This window comes from Neolamprologus multifasciatus, chromosome 15 (assembly GCF_963576455.1).
Source record: "Neolamprologus multifasciatus chromosome 15, fNeoMul1.2, whole genome shotgun sequence".
NCBI classification, from domain to species: domain Eukaryota; kingdom Metazoa; phylum Chordata; class Actinopteri; order Cichliformes; family Cichlidae; genus Neolamprologus; species Neolamprologus multifasciatus.
Genome location: NC_140453.1, coordinates 18,625,179 through 18,645,436, shown reverse-complemented (window position 1 = coordinate 18,645,436; position 20,258 = coordinate 18,625,179). Strand labels below are relative to the sequence as shown.

Below are 20,258 nucleotides of genomic sequence, written 5' to 3'. Positions count from 1 at the left end.
TGAGATGATTCAGGGGCAGTTTGAGGCTTTTCTGTCAAACTGGAATAAAGGAGCTGTCTGAGAATTGAGATGTTTTTCACGCTGTTTTCAAGCAACATTTGCAACTACAAACACTCGAAACAACATCCAATTTTAGCTTGTTCTAAATTACAAACCTGCTGTGGAGACTCAAGAAGCACAGCATCACTCGCTCACTGCAGACAGCACAGAGCATATCTGCTGGCAACAGCAACAATACCAGCCGGGTGCATGTTTAAGCCCAGGATAGTTGTGCATCCTTTTGCAAGCTTTCAGATATTTCACAACAAAATGAGTCTTCCCTCCAGTGACATCATTACACAGGCTTTGTGAATGTGTCCACACAACTTAAGTAGAAGATTTTTAGATCATAAATTCCTAAAGATACCAGAATATCAGGTCAAATCAACACGCAGTGTGCACTGATTATTTAACATGTGGTTAAGAGCAGTGATATAACCATGTGGATCGTTTTTCAACTCTTTAATTTAAACATACCAAAACATAAACAGTGATGGAGAAAGACAGTGTGTTCAGCCAACACACACACACTTACTCTTTAAGTGTGTGTGTGTGTGTGTTTGTGTGTGTGTGTGTGTGTGTGTGTGTGTGTGTGGGGGGGGTATGTATCCATGATCATTTATGTTAATGAGAGTGTGGGGAGTGAGTTGTAGGGCGGGGTGGGGTGGGCTGCTTTTAACCATGTAAAGTACTTTGTGCTACATTTTTGTATGAAAAGTGCTTTATAAATAAAGATTGATTGATTGAGATTGAACCAACATCGTTTAATCTTAGTGGATTTGACCTAAAAGCTCTTTTTGTCAACCCAACATACTGACAGATAAACCACAAGCGGTGCTTAATATGAATCTCCTGCTCCATTAAAGACCCCTAACCCCTACTGTGAAGATAATCCCCTGCATAGAAAGTAAAAAAGATGGCGAGAGGGCGGCAGGCATGAAGGAAAGAGTAAAAGAAGTTGAAACCCAGTAGAAGAACATCTACAGACTAATAAATCAATAACAATATGGACTGTCCTGAAAAATTCCATACTTTTGGGATTTTAAACTGTAAACTGCAAAGCTGGATTGTTTTAACAGATCACCAAGAGAAAGTTACATCTAATAATAACAGTTCAAATGTATTTATTAACTGTTGATTCATTCTGAAACCACACCGAACACAATCATTTAAAAATAGCATTAGTTGTGAAGATTTTAATGTATAAAAGAAAGAGTTAACTTTTCCTCTAAGAAGAACCAACGAGCACACAGAAATCCTGTCACATGAGTGCCTGAAGCTTCCTTTACATATGAAAGCGACTGTGAGGGGGTGAGAGGGTCTCTGTGTCAGACTCTGGGAGAGGCTATGAGTGTGAGACAGATTACTGCTCCAGTCCTCTGATCAGCCTCTATCAGCTCCACTCGTACTTCTTATTACAGCCGAGCACCTCACCTTCTTCCTCTACCCTCCTCCTCCTTCTCTTCATTGCTACAGTTCAGCCTGCTGAGACATTGAAATTATCTCAGCCAGGCCTGCTGTGATAGATACAGCTCAGGCAACATTTCAGGCTTTATGCAAAAAAAAAAAAAAAAAGCAGATCTGCTTAGCTGGATGTGATTGATCAGTGTTACACTGTAAAGACTGACTGTGGATAACAGTGAGAGCAGATCACACACTTTATTCTGTTAGTATTTAATAACAGAGACACAGCTGTGCTTTTCGATTGTAGTTTATATCGCCTGGAAGTCTTTTTTAGCTGTTCAAACCATCACCTGTCAGGCAGTGTGATGCCCCTGAGGCCGAAACATTTTTATTTTAACTTTAAAGAGTTCACGGTTTTTAATATTGCATCTACATATGTGGGGCAGTGGTCAGCATCACCCCCTGCTGGTTATCACTGGCTTCCCTTTACAGACCTTGGAGCTACGTCTATCTTTTAAATACAGTCCACGGCAGACACAGAAAGAAGGTTCTGATGATGGACTGGCTACATGTCTGGTGACCTTCACCTGGATAAGCAGCTAAGAATGGCTGAGAAGACTTCAGCATGATGTCAAAGAAGCTAAAACATCAGTTCCAGATCATTTCTATCCGGGCAGCACGTTCTTCCTCTTGACCTTTCACCATTACAGCATGTTATATAAATCGGGGTGAAGGAGAGGAACAGGAGGAGGCATCAGAGGAGGAAGGAAGTAAAGCAGAAGAGGGAGCAGACAGTTACAAAACAGGGGGAGAGAGGGATGCAGAGGGGGAAATAGTTTAGTGGTTCATCACAATTACACGAGCAGTTGCTGCGGTAACACAGTCACCATAGGAACCACACAATACTACCACGGTCATGTGTGCACATACTCTCTCACACACAGAAATTTCCATGCTAAGAGTGCGGGTTAGTTGTCATGGCAGCGACGGCAGTGGTGGGGGCTGGGGGAGAACTGGCACCAGTTTGTCCCAGTCTTCAGCCTCATTTCTCTCCTCTTACAGCACAGCAAAGTCACCGCCGCTATGATGTGCACCATAATTTCCAAACATGCTGGCAAGGCTGCAAGGAGAAAAGATACTAAAAGTGCTGCTGACGATCTCCCCCAGACAATCACTTGCTCGTCAGCAGCTACACTGAGCAGAAAGACCAGCTGGGCGGGCAGGGTGGAGGGAATAGCATTAATATAAAACATTTTTAGGCCTTGTCCCCAAATACTGACACGGTGCCCCGCATTTTGATTGATTCTAATCAACACTGTGGGACAGAGACTTTGCTGAAGTCTGTCTTTTATCTAATGGCAGTAAAAAAGGAAAAGAAAAGCTGTCATTGTGGGTCACCTGCAGGTTAACGTCACCACTTTTCCTGTACCTTTGCTACGCCTAACAGGAGAAATTTCAAAACAACATAAAGTCACAAATTATGGAGATTTCAGCTATTGAGGAACAAACACAAAGAAGCTACAATAAAGAGTGGAAAACTAGTTAAACAAAATACCTGCTCCTTTAGCTCATTTAGCTTATTGTGTCCTTATTGTTCCTAAAGTCATAGAAGTGGTAATAATACATTAACAGCAATAATAGCAATTAACTAAATTGATATTTTTGGATGTATTTATTTGTTAGATTATATTTTAAGTTAGTGAAGGTGTCGATTCTCATGTTACATAAAAAATAAATAAATTGAGGAATAAACAGAAGTGCCTGAAGTAGGGTGACTTGAAACTAAACTAAATATGGACCAGCTTTGCTAATTTGCTAAGCAAGTCTAGATGGTGATATGTCTGACTTAAAACATGAGCACAAACTGTGCTGGTTAGAGGTTTAGTATTGAGTGTCTCTCTTTTTCCTTCTGTTAGAGTCACTGGAAGTTCATCTCTTCACATGTGAGACTCACAGTTGTGCAGCAATAACGTTAATAACTGATGCATAAAGCCCGAGTGAGAAACAAAAAGACAAAGATAGAGCGCGACCTTTCCAGTCACTAGACCATAGTTTTTAGTTTTGTCAAAAATGATTGCACTAACACAAAGAAAAGCTGTTGGCCCCAGAGGCGTGAAAAACCTCCAAATTGCTGACCCTTTGCAACCTCCTCGGTGCTACGTTAGCTCTGCTGCTATCGGCTGGGTCACTGCTGCTGGCGTATGAACGAGTGAGCAAAGAACAACACAGATTTATTAAAATAGATCAGCCCACAGTCAGTAGCACCTGGCGCAGTCCTAAATAATCCCAGTGAGCCGTAAGTTCCGATTTCAGATCTAAATTCTCTGTTTCAGACAGTTTTTTCTACTCTTTGCTCTGTATGATGTAAATGTATCCTTAATATGGTCTCAGTCACAGTTCTGGCCTACTGTTCCAAGCTTTTGTTTAAGGGAGAGCCAATCAGAAGCAGGGCAAAGGAGATTGTTTCAGGCAGAAGGGTTCAACAAAGGCCCAGTGAAAGACACATTTGTATTTATCCATTTGTACATACGATCATTTTGAACTGTGAATCATGCAAATGTACACTAGCAGAGCCAAATAACAAAAAATAAACTCATCATCTTCTGGGGACTCCACGTTACATTTATCATGTAATATATTATTAGATGTGTCTGATGAAGCAATCACCTACAACAACACACACATATACTTTGACTTTTTGTCATATGACTATCTTTTGCTGATACTGTACTGTTGGCATCCACAGCTGACGCCCTTGACTAAAACTGTCAGGCACGCCAGGCAGCATCTAAACAGACAAGCTGAGAACATCCTCCAACACATGCATACCACTGCAGGCAACAATAACACCTCTTAACCTCTTAATTATGAAATCATCCTCGCTGCTCGGGCTCTCAGTGGAAAACATGCAGGACATTCATAGGAAATTAACAAATACACCCAGAACAGATGAAAACTAAACAGCTGTGTGAATGTGTGTCTAAAAAATATAAGTCTCTGCTTTCAACCAGAAACTGCTGACCGGTGTTTGCTTCCTGGAAGACCAATGTGAGAAAACATGTGGTCATTAGTCCTGATGAAGCTAAAAGCAGGGCTCAATATTTTACTGCAGACACGTCAGAGAGAGTCACAGAGAAAGAATGACAGCTGTCTGCAGACTTGAAATGTGTTTAATCACAGGCATGCTGACGAGCCTGCTCACAGCAAAGCCCTGTGTGTGAGTGTGTTTGAGCAGTGTGTACCTTGGTCCCACTGTAGAAGTCGTCCTGGATGGTGGCGTTCATGAAGGTCTCCTGCAGATGCACACTCGTGTCAATTCCGCCCGGTAACACCAGCTTTCCAGAGGCATCTATCACCTTAGCCCCGCCTGGTATCATCAGCTCCTTTCCAACCTGCCACAGAAAACACAAACACACAAATTACAGTACTTTATTTTCACATTATTATCACTTTATTTTATTAAAGGCCCAACTACACAGTAATAATTTCTAGCTGAAACTGGTCACCAAGATGTAAACTACTGTGCAAAAGCCTAGAATCACCCAAATTTCTTTTTATTTTGCTTCCAAAAAGGCCAGACTTTTTTAAGTAGGTTTTCTGAAGCACTGGTTCTTTTATAGTGCTTTTGAGCTACTATTACTCTATGTCTAAAAGCCTTTGATCATACACTCCGATGAACACATCAGAAGCAACTCGGGGTTTAGTTTCTTGCTTGCTTTAGCATGCAGACCAGAGCAGCCAATGATCAAAACACCAACCTTCCGATTAGCAGATGACCTGCTCGACCTCCTGAGCCACAGCCAACCTTTCTAAGTGTTTCTTTGGACATTATCTGCGTTTTCACTAACCTTCAGGCTAGTCTTGTGCCTAACCATTTTCAGAAGAATATTTTTCTTTTGTTTTTCTTGTTAAGGAGCGTAAGGCCCATTTATGCTTGCCATATTAGTCACTTTGCACACAAACAGTCACAGACGGGACCACATCAGCGCTGGACAGGACGAGAAGAAGTGAAAACCAGGAAGCAAAGAAATCACGCAGCTTGTGCCAGGGAATGTGACTTCACTTTTGTTGTACAGTACAGTTCGTGTGAGAACGGCGACCATAAAAGGGCCATAAATGACGAGTGTTTACAGAGAAAGTCTTCCATGCAGACTGCAACTGTGGCAATCTACTAGTGAGGAAAGCAATCACAAGGAGGTTTTCATTACATCACTCTATACCTCTTTACAATTAGTTTCACCTAGCAACCTTCAGTAGCCAATTGCCATCACCCCGGTAGGGGGATACATATTTTTTAATTGCAACCTGCGATTACCACCAAACTCTGGGCCTATATCAGGCCAAGATGTAAGGAAACAAACATTTACTTTTAATACAATCCATTAATTATTGTTTAATACATTAAATTTAAGGTTATTCAAGGTTCTTTGTCTTAGGGGTTTTGTTTGGTGTATTAAACCAAACTAATTTCAGATTTTTATTTTTTAGGTAATCAGGTGCAGAATTAGATGTGCTGCTAAGGGTGTTTTCAATTACTGTGGTCCTGTTCTTTGGAACAAGCTGCCTGCTGAATTGAGGTCATTTATAACTGTGTGAAATGTGATATATAAATAAAATTGACATTGACTTTATAGCTCTAAGCATGAATGTGTCATCTATGGCTTGTTAGCCAATCTGACATTTTCCTCCACACTGAAATACATACATACTTTCACAGTCCATAGAGAATTACTATTAATTACTTTGGTAACTGTTTTTGTGATAATGTTGACAATTAAACAGGCTGACATGAACATTAGTACACGTGGTAATAGTTTCTTCTTACCAGAGGAGCTGTGCATATTTGCAGTTTAACTCAACTTCTTGGTGGTTTTCTTCTGATTGGCACATACTCACAAAAAGCTCTCACAGCCTGAGATCCCTTTTGTATAACTTTGCCCATTTTTAATATTAGAACTGTTAGCGTAAAATGTTTGGGACTGAGAATGTGTTGGTTACAGTATAACTCGCTCAGCTTCGACACTTTAAATACTGCAATAAAATAACTTGTTGTCTGTGGTCATGGAAGTAAGCACTGACGGAGAGTGTGTAAATGCTCAACAGCTGCAGCAACACTGGAACGTTTCAGTACAGCTGATTCAAAGGCGTCCTCGCCACATAAACCGATGCTTATCTCCATGACAACACTGTGTGAGATAATTATAGTACCATGGTTTGGAGCCACAGAGTTGACCGAGTGGTTCTCTTCATGCTATTACTGTGAAATGAGTCATGCTAACAGCTGGAGATATACTGGACAGTGAAAGTGTGAAAGCGATGAAAAGTTTTTACTGTATGACACGTGGAAAAATGTGCTTGCAAGTAAAAATACATTTGCACATGTGCACATTTAAGATGTGTACATAACAGTGATTTACCTGCTGTATGATGCCGTTCTCGATGTAGACATCTGCTTCCTGGGTGAAGTCATCATTGACCACCTTTCCCCCCTTGATGAGGATACGCATGGACCCCATGTTAGCAGCCATAGTCCTACAAGATAAAAAGGTATTCAAGTAAATTCAAGTACACGATATTTAGCATGTTAACAACGTTGCGCGATGCCAGTCCTTATCATAAGGTGGTGCAGTGAGTAATGTTTGTTTTGTATTTAACCAAACAAACCTCAAGGAAATATGAGTGGGACTAAAAATAAATATCAGAAGTAAAACAGAAGCTCAGATCTAAAATATCTAAACACACCCACCAGTCGAGTGCTACCTTTTGGTGGTAACAGTTTAAATTAAATTCTGCAGTGCGAAATTAATTGTTCTAAATAGAAAAAGTTGCTTGATTTCAACAAAACTAACTGAAATCTTGCAGCTCTCAGCTGGAACTACTGCTTTTATCCAGTGTTTAATTTGCTTTACACAGCAATACTTAAACCCTGGCATTGTACTGGTCTACTCAACTTCAGGAATCCAGTGTGGAGTCCTTCTGCAACCAACCGCTACTCGTAAAACCAAAGTCAACAAATTAAAGTTTGTGTTCTGTATTTTGTGCTGAGTTACACGTTAGTTTCTGGGAAGCATTTCCTCCAGTCTTTAAAGTCTGTCAGCTCAGTCTATAAAATATTTAGGAGTGGATCTATAATTTATAAATCTATAACAGTATCTGCAGGAATAACAGATTATCAGCACTTTGCAAGGACAGATGGAAAGCAGATGTTTCTTCAAGGATCTTCAAGGATCAGGAACTAACAACTAACAACAGGTAGAGAAAAACAGGTCTGTTACTATTACAATTTATTATGATTTATAACAATTTATTCATAGTATGAGACCTTCATAGTACAGTAGTTAATAAAATAAAGGTATTAGTATTTCAGGAAATCTTTAAACACATTTTTCACGATTTTCTGATGTTGCATTGTTGCATTATAAAAGGAAATGAGTATATTAATCAATAATTTTCCCTTTACAGCAAAGTGAATTTTAATTATCCAGACTTGTGGTTAGCAGACATGTAACTCACCTAATTTCAGGCATTTGTGCTGTATGAGCAGTTTACAAAATGAATGCCCGGTGGTCCTTGTGTGCATAATGATTACTTGTGGCTATGATAATTTCTAGGTTGTGTTACATTACGCAGACCCAGTACACCCAGTTTGTGTTTTTCATAGAATCCTATTCATGGTAGGATCCCGGTGTTTCCTTTCCAAGTCCTTTACAGTTACAGCAGTAAAGTTAATCCTCTGTGAGGTTTTAAAGTGTCTTTTTATTTACTTATCTTTAGATTGATTTATTTTATATTAGTTAAGTGAGGGAAATGGAAAGCAGTGTGGAGTTCTTTATCACCATAGAAAAATATATAATGCATGTTCTTTAAAATTACTGGCTTTGGCTTTATTGTAACTTTCCACTTGTAATCACTACGTTGTAATTTTCTGCAATGAGCCATGGCCAACAAACCAAGGCTATGGCTGAACAGACCCAAACTTACCTCCTATATCTTTTCCTAACCACTTTTCCTTGATCTCAATGGAAAACGTCACAGGGAGGATGGGAAAGATATTAAGAAGGAAAAGACAAACACAGCGCTCAGAGGATCAAACTTCCACTTGGCTCAAATTACTGAGCCAAGTGGAAGCGCAGTTGTGGTGAAACTATGATGTGCTGAAGATGGACTACAAACAAATCCTAATGTTCTTATGACCATGTGTAACCCTGGGTTTAAAAACTGTTGAAGCTTCAAAACATATCAGCAGGTTATACTGAATATTACATGTTCTGCACCTGCGGTCCCCAAACCTTTTTGCGCCACGGACCGGTTTATGTCCAACAATATTTTCACGGACAGGCCTTTAAGGTGTTGCGGATAAATACAACAAAATAAAACCACTACCGGTACCAAAAAACAGAAGATATATTCATAACACACAGGAAAAGACCCAGGGAAACCGGATTATGATAAAAACGATTAAAAAAAAAAAAAAAGATAAAAACCAATAAAAACCCTGAAAACCATAAATTTCACACCTGAGCCTCAACTCTCGTGGCCCAGTACCAAACGACTCACAAACCAGTACCGGTCCGTGGCCCGGTGGTTGGGGACCGCTGTTTCAACACCACCTGCCAGTCATTTTGATTGCTTGTCTTTTTGACAACTGACTGAAATTTACTGCCGCAGAAGCCCTAAAGCAACACTTGATGCCCAATATTGATGAAGATTTCTCAGATGAACTCTTTTCTATATAGAAAATGAAGATATATAATAATATATTACACCACTCAGTAATTCTAATCATTAAAATTGCCTCTCCTCCAAACTACACCAAATCTGACCTTTTCTGAATTAAATTACACATATTTAAAGCACAGGGGAGATTGTTTCTTTGAGCCTAAAAAATTGAAACACTGGCGTCATCATCACCACCAACATTTTTAAAACCATGTTATATTCTTTGGCCTTTAACCTGACTTGGTTTTATATCCGCTTTCTACAAATAACAACTTATTTGTTTATTTTGTTTTAAATATATTTTTCCCCTTTGCAACACTCACTACATATTTAAAATTTCACTGCACATCAAAACAGTGTGGTTAACTATTAGCTTTTGCAATCTGTGGTCCACTATGTTCTTCAGATGATCATTGAAATAAAAAATAACCAATTAAAAAACCTAATAGGATCAACAAACTGAGAGGTTCTCCAATAAGCATGTCTTTGTGTGTATGTGTGTATTCTGCATGGGTGGCTGTATGCAATGTGTTTGATGGCCAGACACAATAGAGCCCCAGTCACACAGAATCAATTCAAAGAGATGGAGGAGAATAGAGAGAGGAAGGAGAGAGGGGAGAAGAGGGGAAGGAAGAGAACAGTGAACAGAATAATGAGGAGAGAAATTTGTACCCCCACTGGATGAGGAGAAATTTGGCCCAATGGGAAAGAGAAATGGCTTTGGTTTTGCCAGCTTGCTAATAATGAAGCCCGGGGGTAACAAGAAGCTTTAAACACAGATTTAAGGAAAGTTTCTGAAATATATTGTTGTTTCTATGAAAAATATTCATTCATACTGTCTGGCTTTACTGTAGGAGCGCTGAGCAGAAATCATCTGGGATCAGATCCTAGTCCAGTTGAGTACAGAGAAGATGGAGTCCAAAACAAAAAAAAGAAACTAGAGATTTACAACAATGGCCAAAGAAAGAGAAAAAGAGTAGAAGTAGCTTATTGTGCTGAGATGAAAGATAAAGTGGTAAACACGATGGTGGAGCGCTGTGCGGTATGGAAAGCAGTGCCCTAAAGGCCTGGCAGCGTGATTAAAAGAGTGGTTTCCCGGGAGACGGGAACTGGAGATCCTTCAGCGGAAAAAAGGCGTCCATACACACACACACACACACACGCACGCACACACACACACACACACACACACACACACACACACACACACACACACACGGTATGGTGAGGCATACTAAAGCACCAAGACTGATTTATCATTTGAATTCCACTTGGTACAAAGTCAACACTCACATACACGCATACTTTGCAGTATTTCACACAGAAAATTTATGTCTGCCTCGTGTTTTATCATAGTTTTTTCATTCAAGATTTTAGCTACTAAATGGTTCTTGGCCCCTTTTTTACTACAGAGCTGTCCTATTGTGTAATATGTATAGATTGGAGTTTGGCACTGGCTTGTTAAGTCTGGCATCATTAGCCATCCTTTAGTGAGGCAGCGCTGGTTCGAATAAAGTACTAATATGATCAATGTGGCTGTCAGAGTGTTACAAGGAAGCTGAACATTCAGGAATTAATGAAAAACTGAATTTAGAAATTCATTAGGCTAGATGACATCTAAAGACGATACACCATTTATACCTGACTGGAGTGTTTCTAAAAAACTAAAGTAAACCCCACTGCAGTAACTCTGGACATTAACAAAGACAGGAAACGACACATTTGGAAGGTTAATGAAGTTGGACTAGTCAAAATATGATTAGCTACCTGGTGCTAAAGGTGCTACAAAGCCATGATTAGGCCAATGTACATACATTAGCACACATTAAGGAAGATGTAGGATGAGTTCATGCTGAGGGTCCCAGAGAAACAGAGACACCAAAAACAGATCAAACTTCAGCCACAACAATGTCTCAGATGACCCCATCACAATACGAACGCACCATTAATATGTTGTTACAGGGTTTGGATTATTAGCTATGGCAATGTCTTGATCCTAAGTTTACAATCCACACTGAATCTTAGTCGGCCTAGGTGACTCTTTTATGAAGTGTTAATTGTATCATATTTTATTTAGAAAAACATAAAGACATGTTACACTTAAATACTTAAATACTGCTAATAAAAACAGAGCCAGACCCAACACAGGAGACTCTTGGATCCGGAAACAGTGTTTGATGTGACGTCATCAAACAAATTCTTTGAATGTTCAATAATATTTTTAAGTATTATGTTACTTTTCACTGAGAGGTGAAAAGTAACATAATAGATGATTCACAGATGCTTCAGTTCTTTTTTTTAATTTAGATTTTAGACAGTGTCCCATCTTTTTTGGAAAGGACAAACCATCAAAACACCAGTCACTATTTTCTAGTCAGCTCAGTCCAAACCCACACAGACTGCAGACTCTGTGGGACTGGGAACGCTGACTTCTGCATCGGACACTGGAGGCTTTGTGTGTTTGTAGGAATATAAGGACAAAGGAGATTAAACTTCCAAAAATGAAAACAACGCCTTTAATTAATCACAAATGGGCACAGTAAGTTCACCACAGGTTCAAGGAATGGAGTATATATAAAAAATACTGGCGGGCTGCTTTATCTGACCTGTAACAGAGTTGACGAACCCTACTTTAGCTGCAACCCTAACTGACAATAGCTTACTTTACTATATTAATACAGTTCTGCCATATTCCTGCCATATAGTTCAAACGGTGGCTTCAAAAAGTGTTACTTTGACTAAAAAGCTAAAAGCTCAGCTGAAATATAAACATTCAATTCTTAAAACTAAGAAAAAAATATTTATATATGTGTAATTTTGTTAATTGGTCCTGAGTGCCCACTTTACTTCGTGGTTTTGTTATTTTTATGTTACATATTGGAATAACAGCTTTTTTTACTCTTTAAATATTTGGCCTGATTTATAATAATAATAATAGTTATAATAATAATAGTGATAGATTTTGTGAAAGGCTGAGTAGGAGTCAGGTTTAGTCAGCAACACCTGAGAAATTCTGGGCCGATGTTTAAAGTACACTGTGTAGAGAAAAAAAGCCTTTTTTTTCTGGTGGGGGGTCAGTATATGGCATTTCTGTCCTGATGAGCATTAAAATTAAAGTTAATTTAGATAATACTTAAATAACTGTTCAAATTCCCAGAGACTTTTAGGACATAATTTGTAAAAATTAAACTAAATTTAGTAATAGTAGTAGTTATTTTAGTAGATTCTTAAGTTTATGTTTACAGGTTTATTTCTCTACTATTTGCTTATTAAATATCAAAGTTGAAGAAGCAGGATGATAACTATTGTACAATGAAACAAGTGACTCATCATATATCTGCTGTTGGTGGCATTTTAACTGATTGCGATATTTACAAAGAGACGCTTGGGCTGCGGTTTCATCACTGTTTGTCTGGCAGAACTCCTTCTAGCTCAGGTCTGGGCATCACCCGGACCTTTAGTCGTCCCTGACTGGACAGTGGTTTTTTGGAGGGGTTTTGCAAGCAAATGCAGCCACTTTGCAAATACACTGGAACCAATGTTTGTGTAAGATGTATGTTTTCTAACAAGACATAGACTTCCAAGAATTTGTTTACTGAAATCAGAGGTAAAGCTCAGTTTGTGGAGAGCCGAATACTGTTTTTAAGGACTGAAATTTGAATTGCCCTCTGAGATAATGATAATATCATGACCGATGCAGAGCAGGAACAGACATCTGAATCTTTACCTGTAAAGCTGTAGAGGTAACAAGAAGCTATAACCAAGTGTCAGGGACCAAGCAGTAAAGCATAAAGGACACAGGTGGTTTAATTCAAAAAGGGGGTTTTATTGACCCAAAAAATATGAAAATATATTTAACAAAGCCAAACTTAAATAGGCAGACCAATAAAAGAGGTCAACTCAATAGACTAAACTGAAGATAATAATTAACAAAACCTCAAACAAACATAAGATAAACTGACCTGCTGAAATGACACACGGGGGAACTTAAATACCGGTTTAGCTAAACCAAATGACACACACGGGGAAAACAAAATGGCTGCCATATAAGCAACTAATACAAACAATTAAACAAACATGAAACACCCCCCAGACAATGAAGCATGTGGTGCAATCCAATTAGGCCGTCATTGGTACTTCAGGTCTACCAGCCCTTTGCCACACCTTTTGCCAGACGGAGAAGCCAACTCCCAGGTAACTCAAACAAAGAAAGATGTATTAATATAACATAAAACAGAACTTTGACCTTGCAAGGTTAATATGTGTGCACACCATATAAACATTGGAAGGTGTGATGGAAAAATAAATACATTTAATAAAGAAACAATATTGAACAATAGACTAGACTATTTTAAAGTAGTGACTGTAAATTAAACTAAAGTGAATCAACGGGTGGTGAGGTGTGGAGCTTACCATGTGTGGCATGCCATCACACCAAGCCTTACTGAAACAACAGTCCCAGTTTCTCACATGTTCCCTTGGGAAAATAAATTGCCCAGCCCTGTCCTATGAAACAGACTTTTATGGAGAACATGAAGCAGCTTGAAGAGATGTGATGCTACATGAGGTGATCGAGGAGATGAGACTTAAAGCACAGTCAGGAGCTGCGATGTGACATGATGCAATGTGAGGGGTAATGACGGGAAGCAGCCACTGGCCAATTTTAACACTATCTGCTCTCAAAAGCTGATTTCCATTTCACACAAAAACACGAGACTTGTGCTTTTACATCAGTACGGGAGATCTGAAATTCAGGCCTTGTGTGCACAGAAAGTCAAAATTGTCAGGAGAAACTGAGGTCGTCTCTAATGCTCCTCGCTAACTGCATTCAAAGGGAAAAAAAACATCTATTTTAGACATCTTCAATGTGTGTTTGTGCGTGTGTGTGTGTGCGTGTTCACTTTCTGCTGTGTCACAGCAGGTATAACAGACACACACACACCAGGCAGCATTTCTCACGCACCCTGGGACCAGCTGCTTCTGCGCACACACACACACACACACACACACCCCAACACAGCTGCACACAGTCTAACACAGCGAGACACACCCTAGTTTCCTCCCCTCTCCATCCAAACTTTTTTTAATGGGGGACTTAATTAATAATAAATGAGGAGCAGCAGGCTGAGTGAGTTGGGACTGTGTGTGGCACACAGATTCACGACATCATGGTAATACAAAGACACAACTACCTCACAGCATGAATAAAACCTGAACTCTTATACTGGAGGCACCATTTAGAAAGCAAATTATTTATTGGATAAAAATGTACAAAAGCTAAAGGTTCTACTGCAGTTGGATGAGCAGGAGGGATGAAAATGAGGAGAGATGCTATGATGATTTACTTTCTTTTGTACGGACATGTACTGTTTTTTAATGGAAAATATGTAAACAGGGAGTTTGTCTTGATTTTAAATTCCATAAAATGTCGTCTGGATTTGTTTAATTCTTTTCTTATTGATTGATAAAAATGGTGTGGTGAGAGCTTTAAATAATTAATAACCAATAAAAAAATTACAACTTAGCATTTTCCTAAATAAGTTCAAACTTGGCTTAAACAGCTGAAAAGAGGAAGGATGAAAAAAGTTGTTTAAAAATGTTTAGAAATTGTTACATTTCACATGGTAGCTGCTGACATGCTCACATGTCTGTTTGTGTGTGTGTGTGTGTGTGTGTGCTGTAAGTGAGAAGAAAGGACCAGACAGCTGATGACTCTTGCTTGATATTTGCCACAGGGAGGAGTATCTCTCTCTCTGTCTCCCTCTCTCTCTCTCTCTCTCTCTCTCTGTGTGTGTGCGTGGGTGCATGTGTGTGTATGTCTGGATTACCTTGCATATGTGCATGTGTGAAAACTAGAGCTATTTAAAAAGCCAACCAACATGCAGCAGACAAATTTACAGCCACTTGAAGATAAGAATAGATACTAAACACACACACACACACACACACACACACACACACACACACACACACACACACACACACACACACACACACACACAGAAGAATTGTGTGTACTGCTGCAGGTTCATGCATGAATAAGCATTACTGAATCACACACAGACAAACAGACAATAAGATAACTGGGGCATCACTCTGAGGATTAGGGGCATCTCTGTCTCTACACACCCCCTAATCACAATATACATTTAGAAAAAAAACCCAACGCCAAGAGCTGTACATAAAATTTATTTTGCCAGTATTTTTTCTGTCTGACCTTTGACCTTCAGTCTGACCTACTCTTTGAGTTTTTCCTCTTCTCATTTGAAGGTGAAATTGTTTACATTTTCCGTGGTCTTCCTCTCCACCTTCCTGGCAGCTCACTTTTCAGCATCTGTTGCCGAGTATATCCACTACCCCTCCTCTGCACATGCCCAAACCATCTCAGCCTCACTCTCTGACTTTGTCTCCACAACACTTAACCTGAGCTGTCGCTCTGATGTCTTCATCTCTAACCCTTTCCATCGTGTTCCCGCCCAATAAAAAGCTTATCATCTTCGATTGTCCCACCTCAAACCATACATCACAGCAGGTCTAACTACCATCTTGTAAACCTTCTCTTTCACGCTCGCAGCTTTCTATCTGTTACAAATCAGCTCTCACACTCATCACCACCCACTCCACCCTGCCTTTCACTCTCTTCCCAGCTGTCCATTGCTTTAGATGGTTAAACTCGGGTATTTAAACTCATCTACCTTTTCACTGTTACACCTGTCTCCCTCTCATTCACACACACGTATTCTGTCTTGCTTCTACTGTCTTCCCTTCCTCCACTCTCCAGAGCATACCTCCACCTCTCTTACACCTACAGATAACAGTGTCATCATAATTGCCCTCACTTCCTCCTTACTAATGCTCTGCCCCCCATTTTTACTAACAGTCCTCTTCTCTCTCTGAATTTCTTCATTCGTCAGCTTCTTAAAGTCTTCTCAGCACACTCTCTTCACTTATTAATACATTTCCATCTCTATCCTTCAGCCAACCTAACCCACAGTACATCCTTTCCAACTCTATGTTTGGCCACTGAATACAAATCTTTTTCCTTGAATTCTTTCCTATGCGTCTTCACCAAGTCACCTTGACCTCTTTTCTCTGTCCAGAGGATACACCCTCATCAACAGAGAGTATCTTCACAGTCATCTAGCAATGGCTTAACTCTTCCATGAACCCTGTGATGTCAAGAGTCATCCTAGACGTGCAATGCTGCTACATTCTTCAGTTGATCTTAGATTATCAAGACCTTCTGCATAATATGTGTGTGCACCTTCCTCCACTCTTATGCACCAACCTATGCTCTTTATGTCCTCTTATTAAAATGTTTGTTCATAAAATATAAGTTCTTATACCGGGAGTCAATCCAGGCCACCTGGGTGAAAACCAGGAATCCTATCCACTAGAACATATGGGACTGCTTGTGTTGGCCACTTACTTGGATATTCAGCTGCTGCTAGAGCCACCAGTTTGGTGGCTGCATTGGTTGTCACAGTGACATCAACACTGACATCCTGAATATTGCTGTCACTACTTAGACAAAGCAGAGAGCAGAAGCTGTTTAGTTATGCAGTTTTTCAAGCTTCTTCCTCTGTATAACCTGAGATTCTCTGAGTGACCTCTGCACAGGTACTAGCTGCAGTATTCTCCTGAATGGTGCAGCGACTCAGGCAATACCTCACATCAGAGCTGGTATAGCAGGAGAAGAAGTCAAAACTGGAGGTAAAAGAAATGGCTTAGTCTTTTGAAAACTGTTGCAACATCTCCCTCTATATAAACTGTGAATCTCTGAGCTTCGGTATTGTCATTAAAGTGGCAGTAAACACATTTTCAAACTAGCAACAGCAGGTTATGAAAGTGCATAATTAGCAGTGGATGCAACACCATCATTCATCAGGTGGGAGGTGTAACAGGGCCATTATTAGATAAAGCTGCTCCTTACTTCCTCTTCCTGAAATGTCTGTCCTTATATGCAAGTTCCTACTGTATATGTGGAGTCAAACCCAGGCCACCTGGGTGAAAACCAGGAAACCTGACCACTAGACCATGAAGTGGTCAGGTTCAGTTGCAGTGAAAGGACATCATCCCCTCCTTATCACCAGTTATACCAAAGGAGAGGGTGGGGTACTTGCTGCACTCTACTGATCAGCATCCTGAACAATAGGTGTCGCCACTCAGACAAAGCAGAGAGAAGAAGCTGTTTAGTTTTGTAGCTTTGAGAGCATCTAAAGCATCGTCCTCACTAACGTGGGAAACTTTGAGCTCCTGCACATTGAAATGGTGGTAAAAACTGACAGAATTGCACATTTGTGCCTCAATCAAGGATACAAAAATTAGGAAATGCATCACCAGCCGAAACCCAAAGAGTACACCAACAGCTCTGACTATAAGGGCCTATAAGAACCAAGCAGCAACCTCCAAGGAAATCCCTTACATGTTAGGAATACCCAAAATTAGAGCATTAAAAGGGATGTTTACCATCTGGTACATAAATCACTGTTGGCATCTTCATATCAGCCCTGTAGGCGTGACGTTTGTACAAGTCTGCCTGCATACACAATAAGAGAAAAGTAAACCACTACATGAAAACAGGGCTGTTATATACACCGGGAGAACATGCAAACTCAGAAACCTAGCTGTGAGGCAAGGCTACACCACCACCCTAATTAACACGTTACACACTAGAAGACAAGCATTGCATTCCTAATGGAAACAGACCGTGTGTAGGGCAGCAGTTACATCATCTAATCAGGACGCCCTCTGATTTATTCAGATCAATGTGGTGTACCTGAAGGATTTGCAGCACCCAGGAATACCCTCAAACCAAATAATGTGCACAAACTGGATTTTAAATCACCTGTTCACGTTTTGTACCCAGCCACACACACACACCAAGGACTCCAAGCACACACACATGCGCGCACACACGTCGTGCATACAAGCGAGTGTCCACGGCTACAGACAGATCTCTTCATTATCTTCATCATCATCATTACCGTGCCTCAATAAATTTGGGACAAGAGAGAATAACCTAAAAGGGACTTACATAACAAACACACAGCCTTGCAGCACTGATGGCACGCCACACACACACACACACACACACAGACAGAGAGAGAGAGACTCACATCTCACCCATATTTCATCGCCCCAAACCACACGATGCCATTTTCACCACATCACCGCCAATTTTCCATTTTTCACCGCATTTAAGCGAAACTAATGTTTTTTCATTCATTTACTGGAAGGAAAAACGTTGAGTTAATTCATTCACATTTTAATTTAGACGCAGAAACACATCACTGATTTGCAAAAATGTAACAAAATATAGAAAATCTGCCAAATTTGCCTAATTTTCATTTCCAGAGACTGATTCATGTTCGTTATAACCATTCCGTTACCAATGTTAATGGCATAAAGAGGGATTTTAACGCCTCTAATTATGACTACAGGTGATAAAATCTACCGATTTGGTCAACAGCTCTACAGCCTGACGTCCTCTCATCTGTGGAATTTTCTGTCTTCTTACCCGGTTCGCAGATTCCGTGATCCTACTCAGCAGGAACCTGTCTCCGATGCCCAGCGCTGGCCGAGTGCGCGAGGACAGCTGGCACAACGCGAGCACCAGACGCTTCTTCGGCGACGGTCCGGCAGCAGCCAATCAGGGACCGTTCGAATGAGAGAAACCGGAAAACCGACCAATGGGAGGGGAGTTTAGTCTGTGGAAGGCGTTTCCTCTTCGTTTTGAGAAAGGGGCGTATCTTCTGCTGTAGTCGTGATACCTTCACTTGCGGTCAGAAATGTAATGATTAGCATCCGATTTTATTTTATCTTTTTTTTTTTTTTTTGGGGGGGGGGGGGAGGAGGATTTGAGCGAAGCATTGACTATTATTACTATCTTAGGCCACTTTAGTTGCAACATGAGTTTAAATTTGCTCTCGTTGATTATATTTCTGAAATGTTGATTATATATTAACAAAATAATAGCAGAAATAAATTTTATTTTTGATTTTTTTATCTTCTGCTGCTTAATCTTTAGACATGATCTCTGAAAAGATAAACCCTGGCCCACACGGGCTCTTTGTGTGATTGTTGCTTTTGACCCAGTGCACTCGAACGGGGCAGTTACAGCGTTGAGAGGTTACTTTGAGCACTTGAATGCAACAATATGGAGCTGAAGTGCCACAGTGTGGAGACAGGGATGCCCTCTTTGGCAGCTTGGCTGGCTGCAGCTGCTGTGGTGGGAATTCAGAAGAATTAATTAACAGCAGTCGAACCACAAGCCTGTGACCTGCACATATATACTGAATACACCTGCAATATCAACCTGCAGGAAACGAACAGCTGATTCACAGTTCAGGCATTCACAAGTCTTTCCAAAGCACAAAATTATATCCAAATTGGCTCATGTGATAATTAATAGTGAACATTAATACCTCATAGTATTCATGTAAGTGATATCTGTACTTTAATGATTATTGGGGCTCTAGTTTGGGAGAAACAAAAAAAACCCCAAACAAACCCCCAACACAGAACAAAAATACTTGTGGTTCAGGAGACCTTTCCAGTCAATAATGTGTGTTCTTTATATTTCATTAAGCTCTTTGCTGTTATTTATTTATGGGCATTTTTTGGTTGTTGTCAACTGTAAATAATAGCCAGCGTCAGTTGTGCAGATAGATATGAAGAAAAATAGTAAATGGATCCAGATCAATAGATTTACCACTAATCTGTTCATAACATTTGAAGTTATCGTTCACTTTATTGAAACTAGAGAGCCATTTCTATTTTTACATAGATTTGTATATGCTTTACATATAGTATTCTATTAGATTTTATTTTACCTCACTTTTTAGATTCAACTGACTTACTTTCCCTTTTATCTTTTGTTTGTCTAATTTGTTTTGAGCTTTTCTCTTTAAGCTACTTTGTTGTAGGTTATGTTTATCATTCTGGAGGAGCTGGAGTACTTGCAGATTCTGCCTTATGCTGCCTGCAGTGATGAGGTCACTAACAAAAAGCAAAACCAGAGAAAATCAGTCAGGAAGGAGGAAGAGGAGAGAACAACTGTCTGTAGCCCTTCAGATATCCAATGAAGGTCAAAT

General features: G+C 39.9%; 1 protein-coding gene across 2 annotated transcripts in view; it reads right to left on the bottom strand.

The window, feature by feature from the left end:
* The window catches only part of LOC146501915 (dihydropyrimidinase-related protein 5-like), a 29,541-nt gene extending 10,728 nt beyond the window's left edge, over positions 1-18,813 (bottom strand). Inside the window, exons 1-3 of one of the 2 annotated variants that reach the window (XM_085132455.1) lie at positions 18,683-18,813; positions 6,861-6,975; positions 4,686-4,835 (exon numbers count right to left, since the gene is read on the bottom strand). In XM_085132455.1, the coding sequence (XP_084988581.1) occupies positions 4,686-4,835; positions 6,861-6,971 (261 nt within the window). In that variant the 5' untranslated portion in view covers positions 6,972-6,975; positions 18,683-18,813. Of the gene's footprint in view, positions 1-4,685; positions 4,836-6,860; positions 6,976-18,619; positions 18,642-18,682 lie in introns of those variants that run through there. The other variant, XM_085132456.1, reaches the window with a different exon arrangement.
* Between the last annotated feature and the right edge of the window lie 1,445 nt (positions 18,814-20,258).